The sequence below is a fragment of the Lonchura striata genome, chromosome 3 (assembly GCF_050655825.1).
Source record: "Lonchura striata isolate lonStrDom1 chromosome 3, ASM5065582v1, whole genome shotgun sequence".
Lineage (NCBI taxonomy): Eukaryota > Metazoa > Chordata > Aves > Passeriformes > Estrildidae > Lonchura > Lonchura striata.
In genome coordinates this window covers 56,949,529-56,969,540 of record NC_140705.1, presented here as the reverse complement: position 1 = coordinate 56,969,540, position 20,012 = coordinate 56,949,529, and the positions used below count along the sequence as shown (strand labels likewise).

General features: G+C 43.1%; 1 protein-coding gene across 2 annotated transcripts in view; it reads right to left on the bottom strand.

Annotated features, from left to right (window-relative positions):
- The window catches only part of PPP1R14C (protein phosphatase 1 regulatory inhibitor subunit 14C), a 51,537-nt gene extending 31,837 nt beyond the window's left edge, over positions 1–19,700 (bottom strand). For both annotated transcript variants that reach the window (XM_021540621.3, XM_085576554.1), the window contains exon 1: positions 19,331–19,700. In XM_021540621.3, coding sequence (XP_021396296.1) covers positions 19,331–19,615 — 285 coding nt within the window. In that variant the 5' untranslated portion in view covers positions 19,616–19,700. The remainder of the gene's footprint in view (positions 1–19,330) is intronic.
- Positions 19,701–20,012: the final 312 nt, after the last annotated feature.

The window sequence follows — 20,012 nt, the reverse complement described above, 5'->3', positions numbered from 1 at the left end:
AGCACGTCTAAACATGAGAAATTCTTCCAGTGCAGCAAACACTTTCCACCCCAGCATGCCCCTGTTTTCTGAACTTCACTGTCAAAGTGACAACTTGGGAAATGTCTGACTCCTCTGGTAGAGGGCTTAGAAAGCTTGGCCATTTATGACGTCCCTATCTGCTGGTTCAAAGACAACATACAGGATTGAAGGAGTGAGAACTGTTTTCTGAAGATAAAGAAGAAAATAAAGGTTGAGATGTTTTAAAGAAGCTACATTTGGACACTGTTTGAGGACCCCACTTTCTCATTACTGCCCAAAGCTGCCAAATATCTACTTTTAATCCTTCTCAAATCCTTCCAAACCCAGATGGTTTGGAAGACAGAAGATGGAACAACCCCCTCAAATGCATCTTCACAGCTTGTAGAAGATATGTGTAAAAGACACTGTACCCATATTCCTCCCACCTTAGATAAAGCACAAATGGTTCAGTTCTGCACGCACAGTGCCAAGCACAGAAGTCAGGACACTAATAAATCCTACATTCATAATAAACAGTGCCGCCTTCCATAACAAGAGTTCACAGTGTAAAATCCACTGAATATGGAATGAGCGTAGCAATCCTTGCCTGGTCATTTCAGCACAGCAAAATACAGGGAACCAGGTAGGATTGTGTGACCAGAAAAGAGGCCAACACAAGCTTTCTAGCTGGCCTATGGAATAGAGTTAAAAGAAGGTAGCAGAATCCACTGCCAATCACTGAAATCAAACATACTCAATATCCCTGTGTTTAAAATCCCCATTACCTTCAGCTGCAAGAAGGAGATCACTGTGCTAAGAGTACTTCTATATTTATTCCACTTTAAAAATGCTGAAGATGCTTCATATAAAGCCTTTGGCATCTACCACGGAATAAAGACAAGCCAAGGCATAGGATACTTTGTAAAACAAAAATATTCAAAACCAGAGTACACAAATTTACACCAGCATTTTCCAAAGGGATTAAACAATTATGCAGTTAATTAGAAAAATTAGGACATCAGTTTCACCTTGTTTCTACACAAACCAGAACTCATTTCCTACTGTGGTTTCTGCTGCAGATCTGGGTAACTACTTATGAAAATACACTAAGGAATGCAGGTTAATTTTTAAGTTCCCTCATGATGTTGTTTTTAACAAACAGAAAGTACACACAAAGAAAAAATAACTACTTGTTATAACTGAAAATCCATTTATGCACTCAAATAGGGAATATTCACATGAAGCCCTGAAACACTTCAGATAGAGCCAAATGAGAAATAATTGCTGGTTGAGCTTCCAATCAACAAGATTCCAAATGTACAGAGAAACAAGCTGCAGTTAAAAATTACCAGTCTCTCAGTAAAAGCAGCTTGGTGGCTTATGTTATCTATACATTCAATCTGGCTTAGGTGAGAAGAACCCTGGGCCAAATTTTTACATCAAAATATCTTCATATTGCCCTACTAGCTAAGGCAACAGTACCTGTCTTAACATTTTTATTCATGGGAAATTATTCTGGCCTTCTTGTAACATTTTGTTTTATAGCAAGACAGCTTTGGCCTTTACTCATGCACTGCTCCAAATAAGCTCTCACTCACATAAGTAGTCAGTCCACTTTGTATTCAGTGCTCCCTTCCCAGTCACCCTGGCCAATTTGGAGCTATAGGCAAAACCCTCACTGCTGCTTTCTTGTGGGCTAGTTCTCTTCCACCTTTTGATTATTATAGCCTTTTGATTTCAGCCCTAAAGCAAATTCAGTTATTTGATGCTTTCCCACAATATCTTCTTCCCTTCTCCCTCAAAACATGCCCCAAGAACAGACAAGTTCTCACAAATCCCTGGGAAACAGAAGATTTAATGCAGAAAAAACTCCATGGGAATAAGACACCAGCAGTCCGAGCAACAGGCACAAGGGACTGAAGTGGCCAAGTACACAGTGATCCCGGCTGCTTATGAGTGCACTGGATCCAGGAGCCCAGGTCAGTGCACTCTGCATCTGGCTGTTTTACATGCAAGGCTGTCTTGCACCCAAAAGAAACATGCCAACTGAACACCAAATTCATTTGTACACTACAAGCTTGCTATCCTGCAGAAGTTCACAATTCACAAGGAAGTTTGCTTCTGAAGAGAATGAGGAGCTCCACTCCTCGGAAACAGGAATTGCAAACAGTAAATGGAGGTGGTCCTACCGTTAAGGACAGCTTAAAGAGATGAACCATTCCAACGACCTTCCAGTAGTATCTTACCATCAAGCATGTGTGTCATAAAGTGATTGTTTCCATCTCTGACATGGAGGAAATGCTTAGCTAGCCCTTAGTGCTGAAGCTTTGTTCATTAACCTTTGAGCACTCCAGACTGTGCTTCAGAATTAAAGCAATGTAAATATTTATCTGGGAAACAGGAATAATAAAATTCTCTAAGAGTCAAATGAAAACTAATCTCAGTTTTAAAGATCTGTCTTCCAGTTGCTTGATTGTCCTCAATCACACAGCCTCAGTGCTACATTAACATGTTTCTTCCTTTTAAATTGCATATGATTTTTTTTCTTGTGTTTAGTCTTGGCAGTTAAATGGATCATTAGGATTGGAAATGTACATCTCTTTGGATATGAATAGGATGAAGCAGGGTAAGTTTGTGTTTTCAAAGCTGCCATTAGCGTGCTGATAGTTTTCTTTAAGGCACCATTAACACAGCAGAAGTCAAGACCAGCTTACACTGCTGCAAAGAAACTATTATCAAGCAAATTTAATCCTTTTTTTTCTTACCTACAGGAGTCTTTGCAGAAATCTTTGCAGGTCAAGTAGTACTCTAAATGTTATGAAGATACAACCAGAAAAGTAATCAGCTCCTGTACTTCCTTGAATCTTGTGTTACCTACCACTGCACTTGCATGAGAGTGATGGGACAAGAATAAATGGCCAGCTTCTGGAGGAACAGTGGATTAGATATAGTACTTATGCCCTTACCTTCTTTTCTCCTCTTAACACCTCCAGCCAGCCCCCAGTCCCTGACAGGACTGCAGGGCCTCCAAGCAGCCTTGGTGGACTCTGGGCTTAGCCTGCCCCTCTTCTCTCTTCCTGTCTCCTGCTCTACCTTTTACAGCTACTTCAGCAACACATTCTCTAGCAAGCAAAATCTTCCAGCATATCAAAATGTTCTGATGTGAGGAAATTAAAATAAAAAACGTGGTTTCTGAAGTCGACATTTAAATGAGTTTTGTGGCTGAACAAAGGCACTTCAAAAAACAAGTCTTTACATAAAAACTAAATTAGTGGTGCAACACACACCTTCTCATCAGGGTCCATATGGCCACTTTGGTTATGATAACAAAGCTGGGTCTGCACTGACCTCTTCAAATGCTCAGTCATGACACTCATGTTAACATAACCCACAGCCCTGCACTACAGTCTGCAATCCAGACCTGGAGCTCTCCCTTCCAGGACAAACTTCCTCTATTTGCCCCAAACAACTTTAAGAAACACCCAGGCTCAAAGGCTCCTATAAAAATGTATCCTACAACAGGCTCTGCCCACAGGCAAACCCGATCAGGAAGCCAAACTGAGAGCCTGGGCCACAAGGCTGTCCCCATGTCAGCTCCTGGGGCCATGACCCCTGCCCCAGCCACATCCCAGCTGCCGCAGCCCTGCCCGGCTGAGCCGGACCCACATCCCACATCCCTTGGCTCAGCCACAGGGAGACAGCCAGGGCTGGGGCTGCCCCAGCGCCCTTGGCTGCCTGCTCCTGGCTGGGGGCGGGACAGGCCCTGGCTGCCATTCCCTGCCCCAGGCAATGCCCATGGGACAGTGTGGCGGGTGGGTGACCTGCAGCAAGGCTCAGGGCAGCATGCTGCTGTGAGCCCCACACAGCACTGCCACACCACTGCATAAACCAGCACCGAACAGCAGATCTTCCACCAAATGCCATTTGTGCTGTCGTTTTCGACAGGCATTCCCAGCTGAGCTCACGCAGGGAACGCTTCCTGCCCAGCCCCGGGGAGCCAGAACCCAGGCTGCCACTGCTGCTGACCCTGGGCCAGTCCCAAGCAGTGTCCCTCAGGGCTAAGCACTGGGATTAGTCCTGTTCAGTATCTTTACTGATGATCTGGATGAGGGGATGGAGTGCACCTTCAGTCAGTTTGCAGATGACATTAAGCTGGGAAGGAATGTTGATCTGCTGGAGGGTAGGAAGGCTCTGCGGAGGGATCTGGGCATGCGGGATTGTTGGGCTGAGGCTCAACAAGGCCAAGGACTGGGTTCTGCACTTGGCTCACAACAGTCCCATCAGCGCTGCAGACTTGTGGAAGAGTGGCTGGAAAGCTGCTGATTAAAAGAGGACCTGGGGGTGCTGGTCAACAGCGGCTGAACCCGAGCCAGCATGTGCTCAGGTGGCCAAAAAGACCAAAGGAATCCTGGCCTGTAGCACAAATAGTGTGGCCAGCAGGACAAGGGAGTGATCATGGCCTTGTACTGAGCTCTGGCAAGGCCACACTTCAAATCCTATGTTCAGTTTTGGGCCTCCCACTACAAGACATTGAGGGGCTGCAGCATATCCAGAGAAGGGCAACAGAACTGGTGAAGGGTCTGGAGCACAAGTCTTACAAGGAGCAGCTGAGGGAGCTGGGTTTGTTTAGCCTGGAGAAAAGGAGGCTAAGGGAGACCTTATTGCTCCCTACAAGTATCTGAAAGGAAGTGTTGGTCTCTTTTTCCAAGTAACAACTGACTGGGCAAGAAGAGCAAACAGCCTCAAATCATGCCAGGGGAGGTTTAGATTGGATATTAGGAAGAATTTCTTCATGGAAAGGGTTGCCATTCATTGAAACAGGCTGCCCAGGGAATTGGTTGACTCACTTTACCCAGAGGTATTTAGAAGACATGTAGATGTAGCACGCAGGGACATGGTTTAATGCCAGACTTGGCAGTGCTAGGTTAATGTTAGGACTTAATGATCTTAAAGGTCTTTTCCAACCTAAGCAATTCTTTGATTACACAAACACCCTCCTTTCCTAAGGGTGCCCAGGTTTTTTCTTCCCTCATTGCCAGACAACCTCACCAGCAACACCACTGCTCTGCAGCTGAATCTTTATCAGAAGTCAGCTCCAGCATCACTGTTGCTTTACACTGAATATTACAAGATTTGAGAGGGGAGAATTAGTGTATCAAAAGAGAGGAGACAAGAAGTCACACTCCTTTTCTTCCAGCTTCCACTCCATGTCTCATTTCCTGCAATATCTCCAACACAATGTCAGAGTAATGCCAAACAAGAATATCTTTGCATATATTAGTTCCTCTCCAGTAACACACAACCTCCACTTGCTATTATTCTTCCCCTTCTCCTTAGACTGCAGCAAGCAAAGACTCCTCATCTACAGCAGCAGAGCTCAAAGCCAACTGCTCTGCACCCAGCTACTCTGCAAGTCAGTCTTTGCTAACGCACAGATGGCTTCCCTTCTTTTGCCTTGTCTATATATGTCAATGTATTTTGTCTTCCAGAGCAAGAAACTCCCAGGCTAGGCTTTTATGCAACTTTCTTAATGTTGATTTGCTAATTGACCATTTGAAAATGAAAGCAAAAAACAAAATCCACATAAACATGGATGACTCTTAAAAGTAACAATCATATGACATGAAAAACAAGCCAGTGTGGGAGGACAGAGTCAGACATTCCCTAGCTTCACTGCTTTTATTGCTTAACACTGCATCTGTGAAAATGAAAAGGGAAGAAATATGCTTTTTCAAGGCACAGACAGCCAGTCTGTTACAATGCTTCCAAAATACATCCCTAATTCTCCTGCTCAATGCTATGGAAATAATTTCATTTATTGTTCATGTTATGCCTTTTCATACAACATTTTTTTTTAAAGTCAAAAGAATGAGAAAATAGTGGTATTCTGTAATACAAGCAGTGCCATAATGTGACAGGGTGAACAGGTCATTTCAACAATAAGGGTGGAACACTGCAATTTTCTGACACATCTGTATCAGAGGTGGAGTATTAAAATTAAGTAAGCCTTTAGCTGAGTTTCACAAGTGGAAAATCTCCTTTAATACAAATTTGCCTCATAACATGCCTTTAAGAGGTACAGAGTCCAGAACATCAATTCAAACCTTTCTATTATTTCATTTTTGCTGCAGCCAGCACCTCAGACCTTTAGACCTGGTTCCTGGTCCATAAGAATGCTCTTATGGCCATAAACAACTTACCTTATTGAACACCTATCATCCAGAACTGTCTGAGGAAGAGCCATCTACAAAGACCATTTCATCTATTGCCAATAGGCTTGGAGTGATGGGGTGACTGTACAAATATATCTAAAGACACTTGCCCAGATCTGATGCACAAGTTACAAAAAACACTGGACAAATGCTTTAGAAACATTTCAGAAAGTAATATGTCTTCAGAGTTAAATGTACAGACATCCTTACCAATTGTAGAAAATGCCAGCAGTTATTGATAGCAATCATATTACTTCTTCCTCTAATCCACCCCCAATGGACTCTCCAACACTAGCACTGCTTTAAATATTATTCAAACAAGTCTTCCTAAAATTCCAGCTCCTACTTGTCCAAAGAGCAACATCTAGAGGAAGAGAAGCAAACTTACAAAAAACTACTGCCAATCTCATTTGACCCTACAACCCCTGACTTCTGAAGTTCTCTCTTTCACAACTGTGAATATTTCTGTGAGTCTTTGCTAGAGAAAAACAGAGGGGACAAATTCAATCAGGGACCTGAGGGCACAGGAAGAAAGCAAGCCAGAAGAAAAATTATTTATATTTATCAAACCGGGACAATCAAGTCAGCAGAATTCGGCCAAAGATACATACACCTACACAACTGGATCTGAAGTACATGCTAGTGGAAGAAATAACCTGGAAAAACATGGAAATGAGGCAGACAGCCCACTATATACTTTATATGCGCATACTGCCATCTCTACCTTAGTTCTACCTCTCCAGGAACAACTTTCCACTTTCTTCTCCACTATCTTCCCACCTGGACCTGATAACCCAGCACTTCCCATTCAGAGGCAGTGGATATCCTTCTACTGCCTATTGCAGAGAAGCAAGCTCTAGAGGAGAGAGGTGTGCTTGTTCTCTACTAGTAAAAGGCATGGTGTTTATGACAGCTATGACTTGCTAGGACAAGGGTTTTTAAAAAAAGTTACTCCAACTTCTCAAGCACTTACATTTCAGAGCAGTTCTCAAGGCAGGAGATGTGTCCATGTGGTATGCATCCTAAGAAGATAAATTACCCTAAAACCACGGGCAGTGAACACAGGGTTATAGCCAGCAGGTGGGGGTGTGGGCAAGACATAGGCAAAGCAGTTCTCCGGGTTTCATGCCATTGCTACTAAACGATGAAAAACAAACATCACACGAAATACAAGAACAAATGCCACAAATTTCTGAATTTTGAGAACTCTCCACCTCATTGTGCCCGTAACTTCAATAATTAGTCAATCCCCTGCTACAATGGCTGCAGCTCTATCATCTTTAGCACAACACAGAAAAAAAATTCATTGGCGAGATGATGTAATTATGGGGAAGATTTTATGATACCAAATTATCTGTTTCTTGAAGAAGGAACTGCCAGTCATAGTAGAGCCTACCAGGTATTCCATTTGTCCAAATCTGTTTGTTAATTAAAAAAAAAAAATCACTGCTCATTATGCAAAGAACCTCACTCACACTCTGCAACTTCGGTGTCACTAGTAAGCATAGAGAAGAAACCCAGTCACAGACTTCATTTAATCTTCTTCAGTACCAATGCCGTTATTTTGCTGTTTTCGTAACTGAACTGTCAAAACAACTTATCCAAATATATCCAGAACATGCTGGTTAAGGAATTGTTGTCTAATTTGTGCATCTCTACAGAAGTCTAAAGGAATCACTAGAGTGTGAAATTGCTAAATGAAGAAGAGGCATTGATCACAGACTATACTGAGCAGAGGAAGAGAAGCATTCAACACCTCCTAACCATACCCATAACATAGATTCAATCTCAACAAGATATTTGTTGAAAATCAAGTGCTGTCTCTAGAACAAATGCTTTGTGTTCTCAAAACAAAAATAGGATGTGCTAAGTCTATGCCTGGATGTGTCTTATGTTAAACAAAACACTCCAAAGCAGCTAGAAAGGACACATCATGCTTTTTGTTATCATCCACTTTCACATCACCAGAAATAGTTTGGCAAATACATGTGGTACACCAAATCACTGTTACCTAGTCACTCTTGAAAGGCACAGAGCTTAAGCTACCAGGCTTAAATGTTGCTATCTTGATGACTGTGCAAGTGGAATGACTTTCCACATAGTAGTCACAGGACATACCTACCTTCTGCGATTCACAAGAGCAGGTCACTCTCCATCTCCAAGAAACAACAGGCACAGCTGACTGCTTCCCTGCAATTTGTACATAATTCTACCTACAGCAAGAATGAAATAACGACTAGAACCATGCTGCACTAGGTCAAATTTGACAGATTGATTACTTTTTTTCTAAGAGAGAAGATGAAAAAAACCCTAAGGAATATACATTCCATGAAAAAATTTTGATCAAACAGGATCAACACCAGGTCCTTTGCAGTCTGGGAATTTAGGCTAAACAGCAGTGCAATTAAGTAGGTTTGCCTCTTGGGGCACTTCAAGGATTAATTACTCCATCAGATTGTTTGAAAGAACACAAGGAAAGAGCACGTGATATAATGAGGCCTCTAAATGGCTCTCCTCATCTCAGTTTCAGCAGCCCTGCAAAAACAATCTGTTAGTCTCCAGTATTGATTTTCTTTACACTGAGAAGCTGCGTGTAAATTGACTTCTGCAATAAAAGTCATACAGTATGGGTACATCAAGCATCTGACACACTCAGTCTTCTCACCACATTTTTGTCTTACCAGCCAATTAAAGTGTTACTGGTTGGAACAGGAGACAGTTTTCAATCATTATTATTTCTTTAGCCAGAAGCATTGGGTCCTTTAAGATTTAACACGAGAAACAAGAAGTCTGTTTTCTGGCAGGGGTGGGGGGATGTTTTATTCAGTGGTATCAAAACAAGTGCACTCACATCCTGCAATGTAATCTTTTTAAAGAAATTTAGTATGCAAGAGATACAGAGAGTTTCTCTTGGTTTGTAACAAGTCATTCCTCCAAGTGGTGCCTGGGCATAGGAGTGTGCTCTGCACAGTGACTACTCTCCCTCCCCCCAGATACTCATTTGGAGTAGCAGGCAGGCCAGGGACTGGTAGTCAATGCATTTTGGCTCTGGTCCACTGGTGTCAAGAAATATCAGCAGGAGTTCTAACATGCTTTAAAGCAGACACTCCTCTTCCCTGGGGGCGAGACACCACTTGGCTACATGGGCAAGTCCCTGAACTGCAAAACATGGAAAAGTGCCTAAGGGATCTTTAAAATGAATTCACAAACAACTCCAGATCCAGGAGGTGGCATAACCTGCTGTGACTATCCCACCAAGGATGACAAAAAGAGAAGGGAGCTAAACACTATATAGGACCCCTGTTTGATTCCAATGCTGCTTCTCACTGTCAGATTCCCAGAAAAGTATTTTAGCACATAGTCCTGCTTCCTTCCGCTTACTACATTAAATGCACTACAAACTACTAACCAAGAGTAAGAGCTAACGATTCTAATACTAAATGTAGTCATTACATATTTTAAGGTGAAATCTGATAAGAATCTTAAAAAAAAAGAAGGTGAAAAAGTGTTCAGAGACCTACTGGGGGGGAAAAAAATGGCAGAGATGTTGTTTAGGTGTTGATTTTTACAGAACTAGTCCTGGAAGCCTCTGTTGCCCCCAGCCTGAAACAAGACAGTCTTCAGATTATACAGTGAAAGACCGATACTTTGCTTCCTCATATAGATGAATTCTCTGGTTATCACAATTACTTCATGACACTAAACCAAATCCTCTGCCTAAGAGTTTGGATATAATAAACAAAAAGTAGTTGGCTAGCTATAAGCAAGTTAATTCAATCTTTAGCTAAGCAAACTAGGCAGTACTGCAGCAACAGCTGAAGCAAGAGCTGGAATGTTTGTGGCTGCCAGTGAGCTAGTTATCACCAGCACTCCTTCCCCTAACCAATTTTTGCACTCAAAAAGGATTCAATTTTCAATATCAACATAATTCAAATTCTAGGGAGCTCTGTAATGTTTTAAGAAAGAAGACTAAGCACTTTTACCTCAACACACCTAAAACAAGAGTACAAAATTTGACTGTAAACCTAAAATGGCACGATTGCTACCAGCATAACAAAAACAAAAAGACACAATAGTTTATTCCAGAACATCTGGAATTCTTTTCTGACAAAAAAAAAATGCACTATGTGCTTCAGGTACTACTTTTTAAAATGTAAAGCAACCAACTGTAAAGACTCAGGACATTCTTTATGTTTAAAGTGTGTCAAAATATTATATACCAGTCACCTAAAGTATTACTAATCACTTGTATCATGCTAGAGTTAATTTAGATATCTACTTAAAAAAAGTTGCAATTCAAGTGCTAAAATAAGGATCTTAAGCCACTAACATTTTTTCTAAGGAGTGCTAAATGAATTCCATTAAATATTACTAAGCATATTTCTCCCAGAGTCTGCAGACATACTTAAAAGACTGATTTTGTTATAAGGTAGTAAGTAACCTACAGGAGAATCACTGTTTTAATACTTCTGCCCCTTAGCTGTGGTCATCACTTGAGTCTGATGATGCCCAGAGTAAGAACAGGCAGTAAAGCACATTTACAATCTGTTTAAACTTCACCCCAGAGTGAAAGTCCAAGCAAGCTCATTCCAAGCAAGTATTGGTCTTTCATTTATGTCTTTCTATATTTTATGGAAGGAATGGGAAAGATTCTAGTGCCTAAAGGATTTAAAAGTAATATTTAAATACATAAAACAATGTGGAAAGAAACATCATATAACCAAGTTACTCCATTAAAAAATTATACCAAATGCAAAGAGCTTATCTGCACATAAGAAGGCAGACCATGTAACCTAGGAGATCCTTCCCGGTTCTGTGTTCTGGAAAGTAATCCTATTAAGACAGTCTGGTAAGAGGATTTTCATTAGGATTGTGCCATCATTTGCACTTATGAAGTCAAACACAGAGGACTGAAGTGCGTGCGATCCTCTTGTTGGCAGCATATTTGGAATGATGAACTCTTCTGAATCACCACTAGAAGTGTCACCTCTAGACTAGCACCACTACACACACTAGCCATTCACTTACTTACCATTAGGTCTCCTAATTAATATCTTCTATGCTACCTTTGCTTTACAGGCTGAACAGTATTGCACTGAATTAATAATCTACAAGTGTTCCAATAATTAAAGACCTATAGTAACATGTTATGATTTTTTCTCTATATTCAGATCCACTAGATCTATGCTACTGATAAATAATCACATGGATTGAAAATATACAAGATGCCTTCTGGGGCTGCAATCTGTGTGTTCCCTGAAAATAATTTAAGATGCCATGCTGAACTGGTTCCTAGAATACACATCATGCTTCCAGGGTGGGAGGGAGTGGTGGGGAGGGGAGGTAACAGTTCTGCTAATGAAATGTGATCCTCAGAATTAAATACTTATCACTTCAAAGAAGATTTGATTTGTTTCAGTGTGTACCTCTGCCCAAGCAATTCCTTGTTCCAAGTAGATCTTTAACAGGCTAAATTTATTCTATCCTTTGAAATAAAGTTGTACTGCTGCTGTAGGGGCTGCATACAATTAAGATTTTATACCCCTTCTCCAGCATTAATAAGTTCTAGAAATCTTGACTTCCATAATACCATATGTCACATGGGAGAACAGCAAAAGAAGCTGCTAATGTTTTACAACAGGCAGCCAAAAGTTGCAGTGACAAAGATGGATGGCCACATCTAACCTACTCAATTTGTGCTGTCAAATAGAAGTTTCTGGAGTTAGATGTAAGGCAGGGAAAAATGAGATCTTGGCTTTTGAATACTGCAGGCAAGACACAAGACTGGAAGAATGTATTGATATTGCTGTTGCCTCTTTATCACCTGTAGTGACAAGAGACAAGGGAACCATAACTCAGACTGAATCAGGTTAGAGATGGAATAGCTTTTTTTTTCCCCCCCATTGGTATCTCCTGCACTTTCAGAATATTATGTAAAGTATGGACACATTATGTACCATAGGACACTCTACAAACCACATATGTTTTTTTTTAGTTGGGTTTTAAGTACCATTAAAGTGTTTTTAAAGAGGCTGATAACCTGTTCTAAAGGGAGAATTATGAGGATGCCACCAGGGGCTCAGACAGTCTTTGCAAGGTATGAACCACAAGAGAATGAGTTTAGGATGGTCATGAGAGTCAACTATCACACAACTTGTTCTAGTTGAAGTAAGACTTAATTTCACATATTTTTATTTACATACAAGACCACCTAGAATCATTCCCTATGCCTTATAAGAGAAGTAAAACATTCCATGAAATAGGTATTTTCCTCATTTAAATAGGGTTATTGTTATTTTTGTTTCTGGCATTTGCTTAGACAGCACAGGTTAGATCAACTAATGCAAAGCACAGAAAATAAGGAGAGACTGTCATACCACAGGGTTACAAGGAACCAACCGTGCTCAAGTCAGCCCAGCACCTTCAACAGAGCACAATATAACCTGCTCTCAGTTATCTGGGGGATGGATCATCCCTGTTGTAGCTTAATTGTGCTACAAGTACAGACACATCCAAGCTACACTCAAGTCCAAAAGCAAAATAATGAATTTTTTGTTATAAACCTGAATGGTTAAAAGGGGTAGATTAATGACCAGATCCCCTTCTTCCCCTGTAAATTCACTGCATGATTTGTAGCAGAGTTTACCTTTTTTTTTTTTTTAATCCATAGTTTTTCCATTGTATCCACATTCTCCCACCCACCCCCTCCTCTCCTTTGTTACCCTGGCTAATCAAGTACTGGCTCTATATAAAACAATTTGCCTGAAGGCACACGAGTCTTTGTAGCCACAAAGATTGGAAGCTACTGTTAAAAAGAAGCACAATTATAAAATCTTAAGTGATGTAAGCAATCAATTATTTATTCACCTTGTTATAAAACAACCACACCTACTGCTTCAGCAAAGAGACCAGTTGAATCTTGAACAAAGAGGAAAAGGATAAAAAAATTGCTATGGAATAGCTGCTGAAAGATAATCTGTGCTGTGGAGCTTTAAATTGGAAGTCAAGAATATTGCTGCTGATTCAGATAAAACAATGAACCATGACCAGTGCAGAAATGACATCAAGACTAAACAAAGATCAAATAGTAAAAAAAAAAAATCATTTTATTGGAATCATAGAAAGGTTTGGGTTGGAAGGGATCTTAATGCTCATCTAGTTCCAACCCCCCTACCATGGCATGGGGACATCTTCCACTAGGCCAGCCACCTCCAACTTCAACACTTCAAGGGATGCAAAGTCCACAACTTCTCTAGGCAACCTGTACTAATGCCTTACCACCATCACAGTGAAGAATTTCTTCCTAATACCTCACCTAAGCCTGTCCTCTGTCAATTTAAGGCCATTCATCCTTGTCCTCTCACTACATGTCCCTCTCAAACTGTCTTGCAGGCGCTCTCTAAGTCTCCCTGAAGCCTTCTCCAGGCTGAACAATCCCAACTCTTGGCCTTCACATGAGAGGTGCTGCAGCCCCTGATCATTTTTGTGGCCCTCCTCTGGACTCACTCCAACAGGTACATGTCCTTCTTATGCTTGGGGCCCCAGAGGTGGATGCAGTACTCCAAGTGGGGTCTCACAAGAGTGAAGTAAATGCTGAAGAACCATCTCCCTTGACCTGATGGCCATGCTGCTTTGAATGTGGCCCAGGATGAAATTGGCTTTCAGGGCTGCAGGTGTACATTGCCAACTCATGTTGAGGTTCTTGTCAACTAACATCCCCAAGTTTTCTGCTCAGAGTTGCTTTCAATCCATTTTCCACCCTATTTGTATTTGTGGTTAGGACTGCCTTGACCTGTGTGCAGAACCTTGCACTTGACTTGATAAACTTCTCTCCTTGAATTCCTTTGCACTGTTGTACACATTTTGCATGCAATAAAAAGGCAAGTTCAGTAGCTGAACAGTGGTACTAGTTTCCTACTAGAGTAGGGTCTTTAGAACTTAAGGCAAGATCTTAAGAAGTTCATTTAGAAACAAAAGGCTCTGGCTTTATCACAACCAGGTGCTTGCTACCCTCAAAGATCCTTAAGCCCACTCCTCCAAAAAGAACAGCATGCATTTTGCAAGGTTTGTTTTAAAACAACATGCATTTCTTAGGCTTCCCATTTTCTGTTCTTGGCATTCAAATACCTTTCTGTGACTGCTAGATGGTAGAATAAGCCTTTGCTACACCTGTCTTGCCTCTGTCCTTTATAGCAACTCTTCAACTGACAGAAGCATGTTACACAGTATCCCCACCCTCAAGAGGACGCCAAAGTTTGTGCTGTACAACATGGAGATCTGTCCAAAATAAATAATCCAAAGAAATTTCTAAGCACCTTGGTGGACCTACAAATTCTTTACTCCAATGCATCTGAACTGCAACACTCAAGTTCTTAAAGAAATCCTTTATTATGCCTCCTACTAACTTGCATCATTTTAAAGGAGTGACACTCTCTCTAGTTCTCAGCTCGTTCGCAGCCTCTTTCCACTTCTAATCCATTTAGAAAGAAATCCACATGCAATTACCATTTCTGAGATCTTTGTCCAAGTTAGAAGTCTATTCAAAGAGTGAGACTGTAGGCAAAAGTTTGTTTCTGTAGTGTTTGATTCAGTGGATTTTCTTACCAAATGCCTTTCTGAGAAATGAATAATGAATTTCAAACATTATCTCATTAGAGCCTGAGGCATAAGTAGTACCTGCTCATACCATCAGGTCCACATCACCACATGGCAGCCTTAGCAGCATGCTGACCAGGCTGTTTTGGAAAAGACAGTGTGTGGAGGGAAATGCTAGCATATCCCAGCAGCCTCAGGAAGACAAAGAGGGTGCTCTGCATCACTGAGCAACCGGGCAAAGACAAAGGGAGTTCTTGATCCCTGCAGGACTGAGTTAAATTGCTCCTTTCCCTCCCATACTCCACAGCCAACATGCAATCCCCTCCCTATTTCAGTGCTTCATGCCACTCTCGTCATTGCAGTATCTGTACCAGAAGTTGGAAGAAAATCTTACACATAACAATTCTCAGTCTGGTGTGGATTTGTACTCTTAAAATACATGCCTGAAGGGTCTTTATGGGCAGCTCTTCCAAATGCATTTTATTGTACAGTGAATTTTTAAACACGATCTCAGGGTATTTCCATTCCTGGAATGGAAAAATAATAAGCTTAGACATAACACTCTGGCACTTCCAGACCAACATCATATGCCCTGCCAAGCACTGACTTCCATACATCACTAGACATACTCTAATAAAGTATTTGATTACTCAGCTAAGCTCAGTAATATCTCAGAAGGCAAGTCTTGTATTCAGCTTTTAGAGTGTGAAGTCTAGGGGCTCACTCATTTGGTTTGCACATGTAAATCTCTACATTTAAAAATATTCAGCAACAAATCCATAGCACAAGCAAAACCTTTCTTCATTTTTGTGCAAAAATCTGTGTGCCATTTATAGCAAATGCTATCATTCTGGATAGACAGGACTCCAGAGCACAGAAATTCACCTGCAAAATTGAATGGTTTCTGGGGACAAATCCAGTGGTCTCTTTTTTTCATATACAAAGACGTACAAGTTTGGCAGGTGCACACAACATAGATTATACATCTGGAAAACTGGTCTGTCACCACTTTCATGCTGAACTACAAGTTGCACACCATCAAGGAATGAATAGTGATGATGCAAGTTGTTCTGTGCAGTATTATTTTGCAATTCTTAACCAATAATGGACTTAACCCAAAACACAAAGCATCTGTGGAGAAACTATTTTTAGTACCAAGATACCTAATAAGGGTCAACACTAAAGCCAGTTCAAGTCCTGCAATTAAGGCATTGCATTTTCAATATACTAACCTGCAACTATAACCTCAGTTTCAGCATTCACAGAAACCAGAATAAACAGGTTAGAAAACTTTTTTTTTTTTTTTTTTTAATGAATCAGTCCCAGAAGCAGACAACCAGACTGATACTCACCTGAAGCACCTGACCCGAGTACATTAGCCTGGCAGGTTCTGGTGCCAAACAAATCCTGCTCAAGTCTCTCTGGTCCTGTTAAAGTTTTCTACCTTGATAACCTTTACCATTCAGGTAAAGGGTCTTTTATCCCTAGAGTCTTCATCATGTGGAAGTAACCTTTCTAAACCTAATCTCTGTGTCATATAACTGAGGTCTGCATTAAAATAGTCTCAAATAGCTCCTTCTAAGTCACACCTTCAACACCATTATATTACTTGGCATCCAATTTTTAAAACTAAAAATGTACCAATAAGACAAGATCCACTAGAAAAAGAACACAAACAAACCTGTCTCATTATTTCCCAGCCTCATCTCCTAAACTTTGTCGCCATGCCAAGACAGGCTTATAGCTGGCTTAACTTGCAAGTACTTGAGAGACTATGAGTACATGTTTAGTTTTGAATAAAGGGAATCTTTCTGCAAGTATCCACTTACTGATGAATCTCAGCACAATAGCAAACATTATTTAAATGGAAAACAGTGAGTAGGCACTACATTTATGCAGTCCAAAAAAGAGACATGCCAGTCTTCTTACAGACTTTCAGTACACCACATTGCAAGCACCCTCTACTTATTTCTGCTCTTCCCAGAAATGAAGTGCACTGCTCCTTAGAAATAGAGCTCTGAATCAGAATAGCAATGAAACTATTACACTGGTTAGCTCTTCCAAGATTAAAAATTCAATGGCTACTTCTGATAACCTGGAAGATTTTAGATCATTACAGAACTTAAATGTCATTGCATTGGGAAGTTATTATAGTTCTTCCACAGAAGTTGAAGTAAGCAATTCCCAACCCCCTCCCAACTTGCCCTCAGACAGGGTTATTAACTGTCTGCATAGGTGATTAAATTTCAGCCTGAGAGCTACATCTCTAAGCCTAGAAGTAATTCAAGCAGATTCAAGCAGAGCATCTTGCATTAAATTGCTATTGTCTTTAATCACTACAGACATCATACATCTTCAACTTCATTCTGATAGCATATTAATAGCTTGACCTTTTCACTACCATCATCTGTGCTGACTCTGGATAGAGTCGACGTATAATAGCAAAGAAGAGCAGAAGATGACTTTAAACATTTTGCCCTTGGCCTTCAAATCTAAAACCATTTTTTTCTATTAAACCACTTTTTCCCCTAAAAGTCACCTCAGAAAACAAATAATCTAACAAGTTATTTTTATTCAGCTATATATGGTGTCCACCTTAATGCAGACCTTCTGAAGCATACATCCTTCTACTTTAGCTGGAAGGAACAACTATAATAAGGAAAAGAATGAATGATTTTCTTCTAACAAGCCTGTGATTTGAATACTGTGAAGAGCAGCAGCAATTCCATTGGGTTTTGCTTTGGTCCTATATACCAGAACCTTTCTTATGAACAGAACAAGCTCACCTGAATGTGAGAAGCACACAGCCCAAATAGGGCTGGTGCTTTTGAAAAGCAAGAGTCAAACCAGAGGACAGATCCAGCAGGCCAGACACTAACTACATTATCAGCTTGCACAGGCACAGAATCATCAGCTCACACAAACAAATATAAACACTTCCGGCCTCAGAAAAACCCTCACAGCCTACAGGCTATGTGGCCAAACAAGTCATGAGACTGGAGAGACAAGTCACACGAAGATGAAGACTAAGAACTGCTTATTTTTATTATTTTTAACTGGAGTATCTATCTGTATCTTCCCTTCCCACAACTCATGGATGTGAACAGTTAAGGAGGTTTAACTTGATACATGCATATTTTTATGTGTCATTCTAACAAATTTGCCAATAAATCACTTTTGAGATTAAAGGCGTTTCTTTAAACATTTGTATTATGTGTGTGCTATATATTCCATCCAGGTTATTTATATATTCACATCCACCCAAGACATCCACACCTCAAGGACTGTCAAGCTCTTGTCTTTCTAGCTCCAGCATCCTCAGGAGTGAGATGCTGGCTCCTGGACATGCTAGCTGCAAAATTCACATCTGGCTTCAACAAATCTCACTTTCACTTCAGAAGTCTCTAACAAAAGTGGATAGACTACTGATGGGAAAAGTATGTGTGAACCTCAGTTTAGCCTCAACATTTTGGTAAGACTAAATACTCGAGGTGGAAGGAGATATGATCCATTGGGGATTAGGTCTACATTTTTAATGAAGCTTGACAACACAAAGTACTGGTACTTCCTTTATTTACAACATCGTTATCTCCACAAGGAAGACAACAGTTGCCATTTCTTTGAACAGTCTTGAAACATCCTCCTGCTAATCTGTCCTCTACAAAAGAGAATTCATCCTGACAACATTCGCTCTTTGCCCAGAGTAGCAGTAAAACAGATTTGATACATACAAATCACGTACGTACAAGCCCCCAGCGTTTTCGATTCTCGTCCTAATGACGCCCGAATTGCTCACTGAGATTTCTCAGCCAGTATCTACCCCGCTCTGGTAGGTCGGGATAACGCTAAACCACGATCCAGAGGGGGCCGTACCCGCACCGGCGTCTTTCCTCTACACCAGCCGCCCCCGCGCAGCCCCCGCGCAGGTCCCGCTCCCTCCTGCGGCTCGCCCTGTGCCCAGCACACCGCTCCGCTCCCCGACCCGCCGAGCTCCCGGCGCTGGGCCGGCTCGCCTCTAACGGAGGCTGACGCCCGCCCAGCCCGTGGAAGGCGCCTCGGAGCGCCGGTCCGCCCTGCCCTGGAAGGCTGCGGGGACAGCGGCTCCCGGGCACCACAGCCGCGGGCGAACCTCCTGCCATTCCCGAACCAGCCGCAGCCGCCGGGGCCCCCCCGGAGGAGAAGGACCCCTCCGTGCCCGGCCGTGCGGCAGCCACCGCCCGTCCCCAAAGGGCGGTCCCCTCCTATTCACCTCAGGAGGGCACGGGGAACACCCTTTCTAGAGGACATGGGGGATCTTTCACCATTCCCTGGGCCGAGGCACCACTGAGGCGCGGGGCAGCGGCAGGGTGGAGGCGGTGGACCGGGAATGTCATTTGGAGGTGGCTGTGACAGCGCTCCTCTGCCCACCGCCGAAATGCGACTCGGGCCAGGAGGAGGATGCCGGGGGCGAAGGACACAGCGGCGGGCGAGGGGACTGAGGCGACAGCAACCGCGCCGGGGACCCCGCGACCCCGGCCCCGCACCTCGCAGCCGTAGAGCTGCCCCAGCTGCTCCACGATCCACTCCTCCAGCACCAGCCGCTTCCGCAGCTCCTTCCGATCGTATTTCACCGTCACTTTCCCCTGCTGGTGGCGCCGCTGCTGGACCTGCACCACGGCCGCCGCTGCCGACACCGAGTCCTCCCGGGAGGAGCTGCCGGAGGAGCCGCCGCTCCCGCCGCCGCCACGGGGGCTCTGGAAGAAAACGCGGTTCCCGCCGCCTCCGCCCGCTGCTGCCGCCGCCTCGCTGCCCCCGGTCGCCACCGACATGCTCCGCTCCGCCGCGGCTCCCGCCGAGCCGAAAGGCGCCCGCCGCCGCTACCGCCGGGCCGCAGCAGCCGCCGCTCACGCGTGTGCTCCGCTCCCCCGCACCTGCCGCTTAAAGCCTCGCATGGCTCGGCGGCGCAGCGGCCCCGCCGCCGGGGGTGGGCCCGGACCGGCTGGGGCGGGGACAGAGGAGGGGCTGTGCGGCTCGGCTCGGCTCGGCACGGCGTGCCCGGCGTCAGCAGCTGGGAGCGGAGCGCGGAGTACCCCGAGAGTGCCGCGGAGCTGCCCCGGTACCGGCGAGCGTGGGCGGCCGCTCCTCCCCGTCGGCGGAACGGCTGCGCCCACGGCAGGGCGCTCCCGGGGAGCGTTCGCTCGCTGGGTGGTTTATGACTTTTTTTTT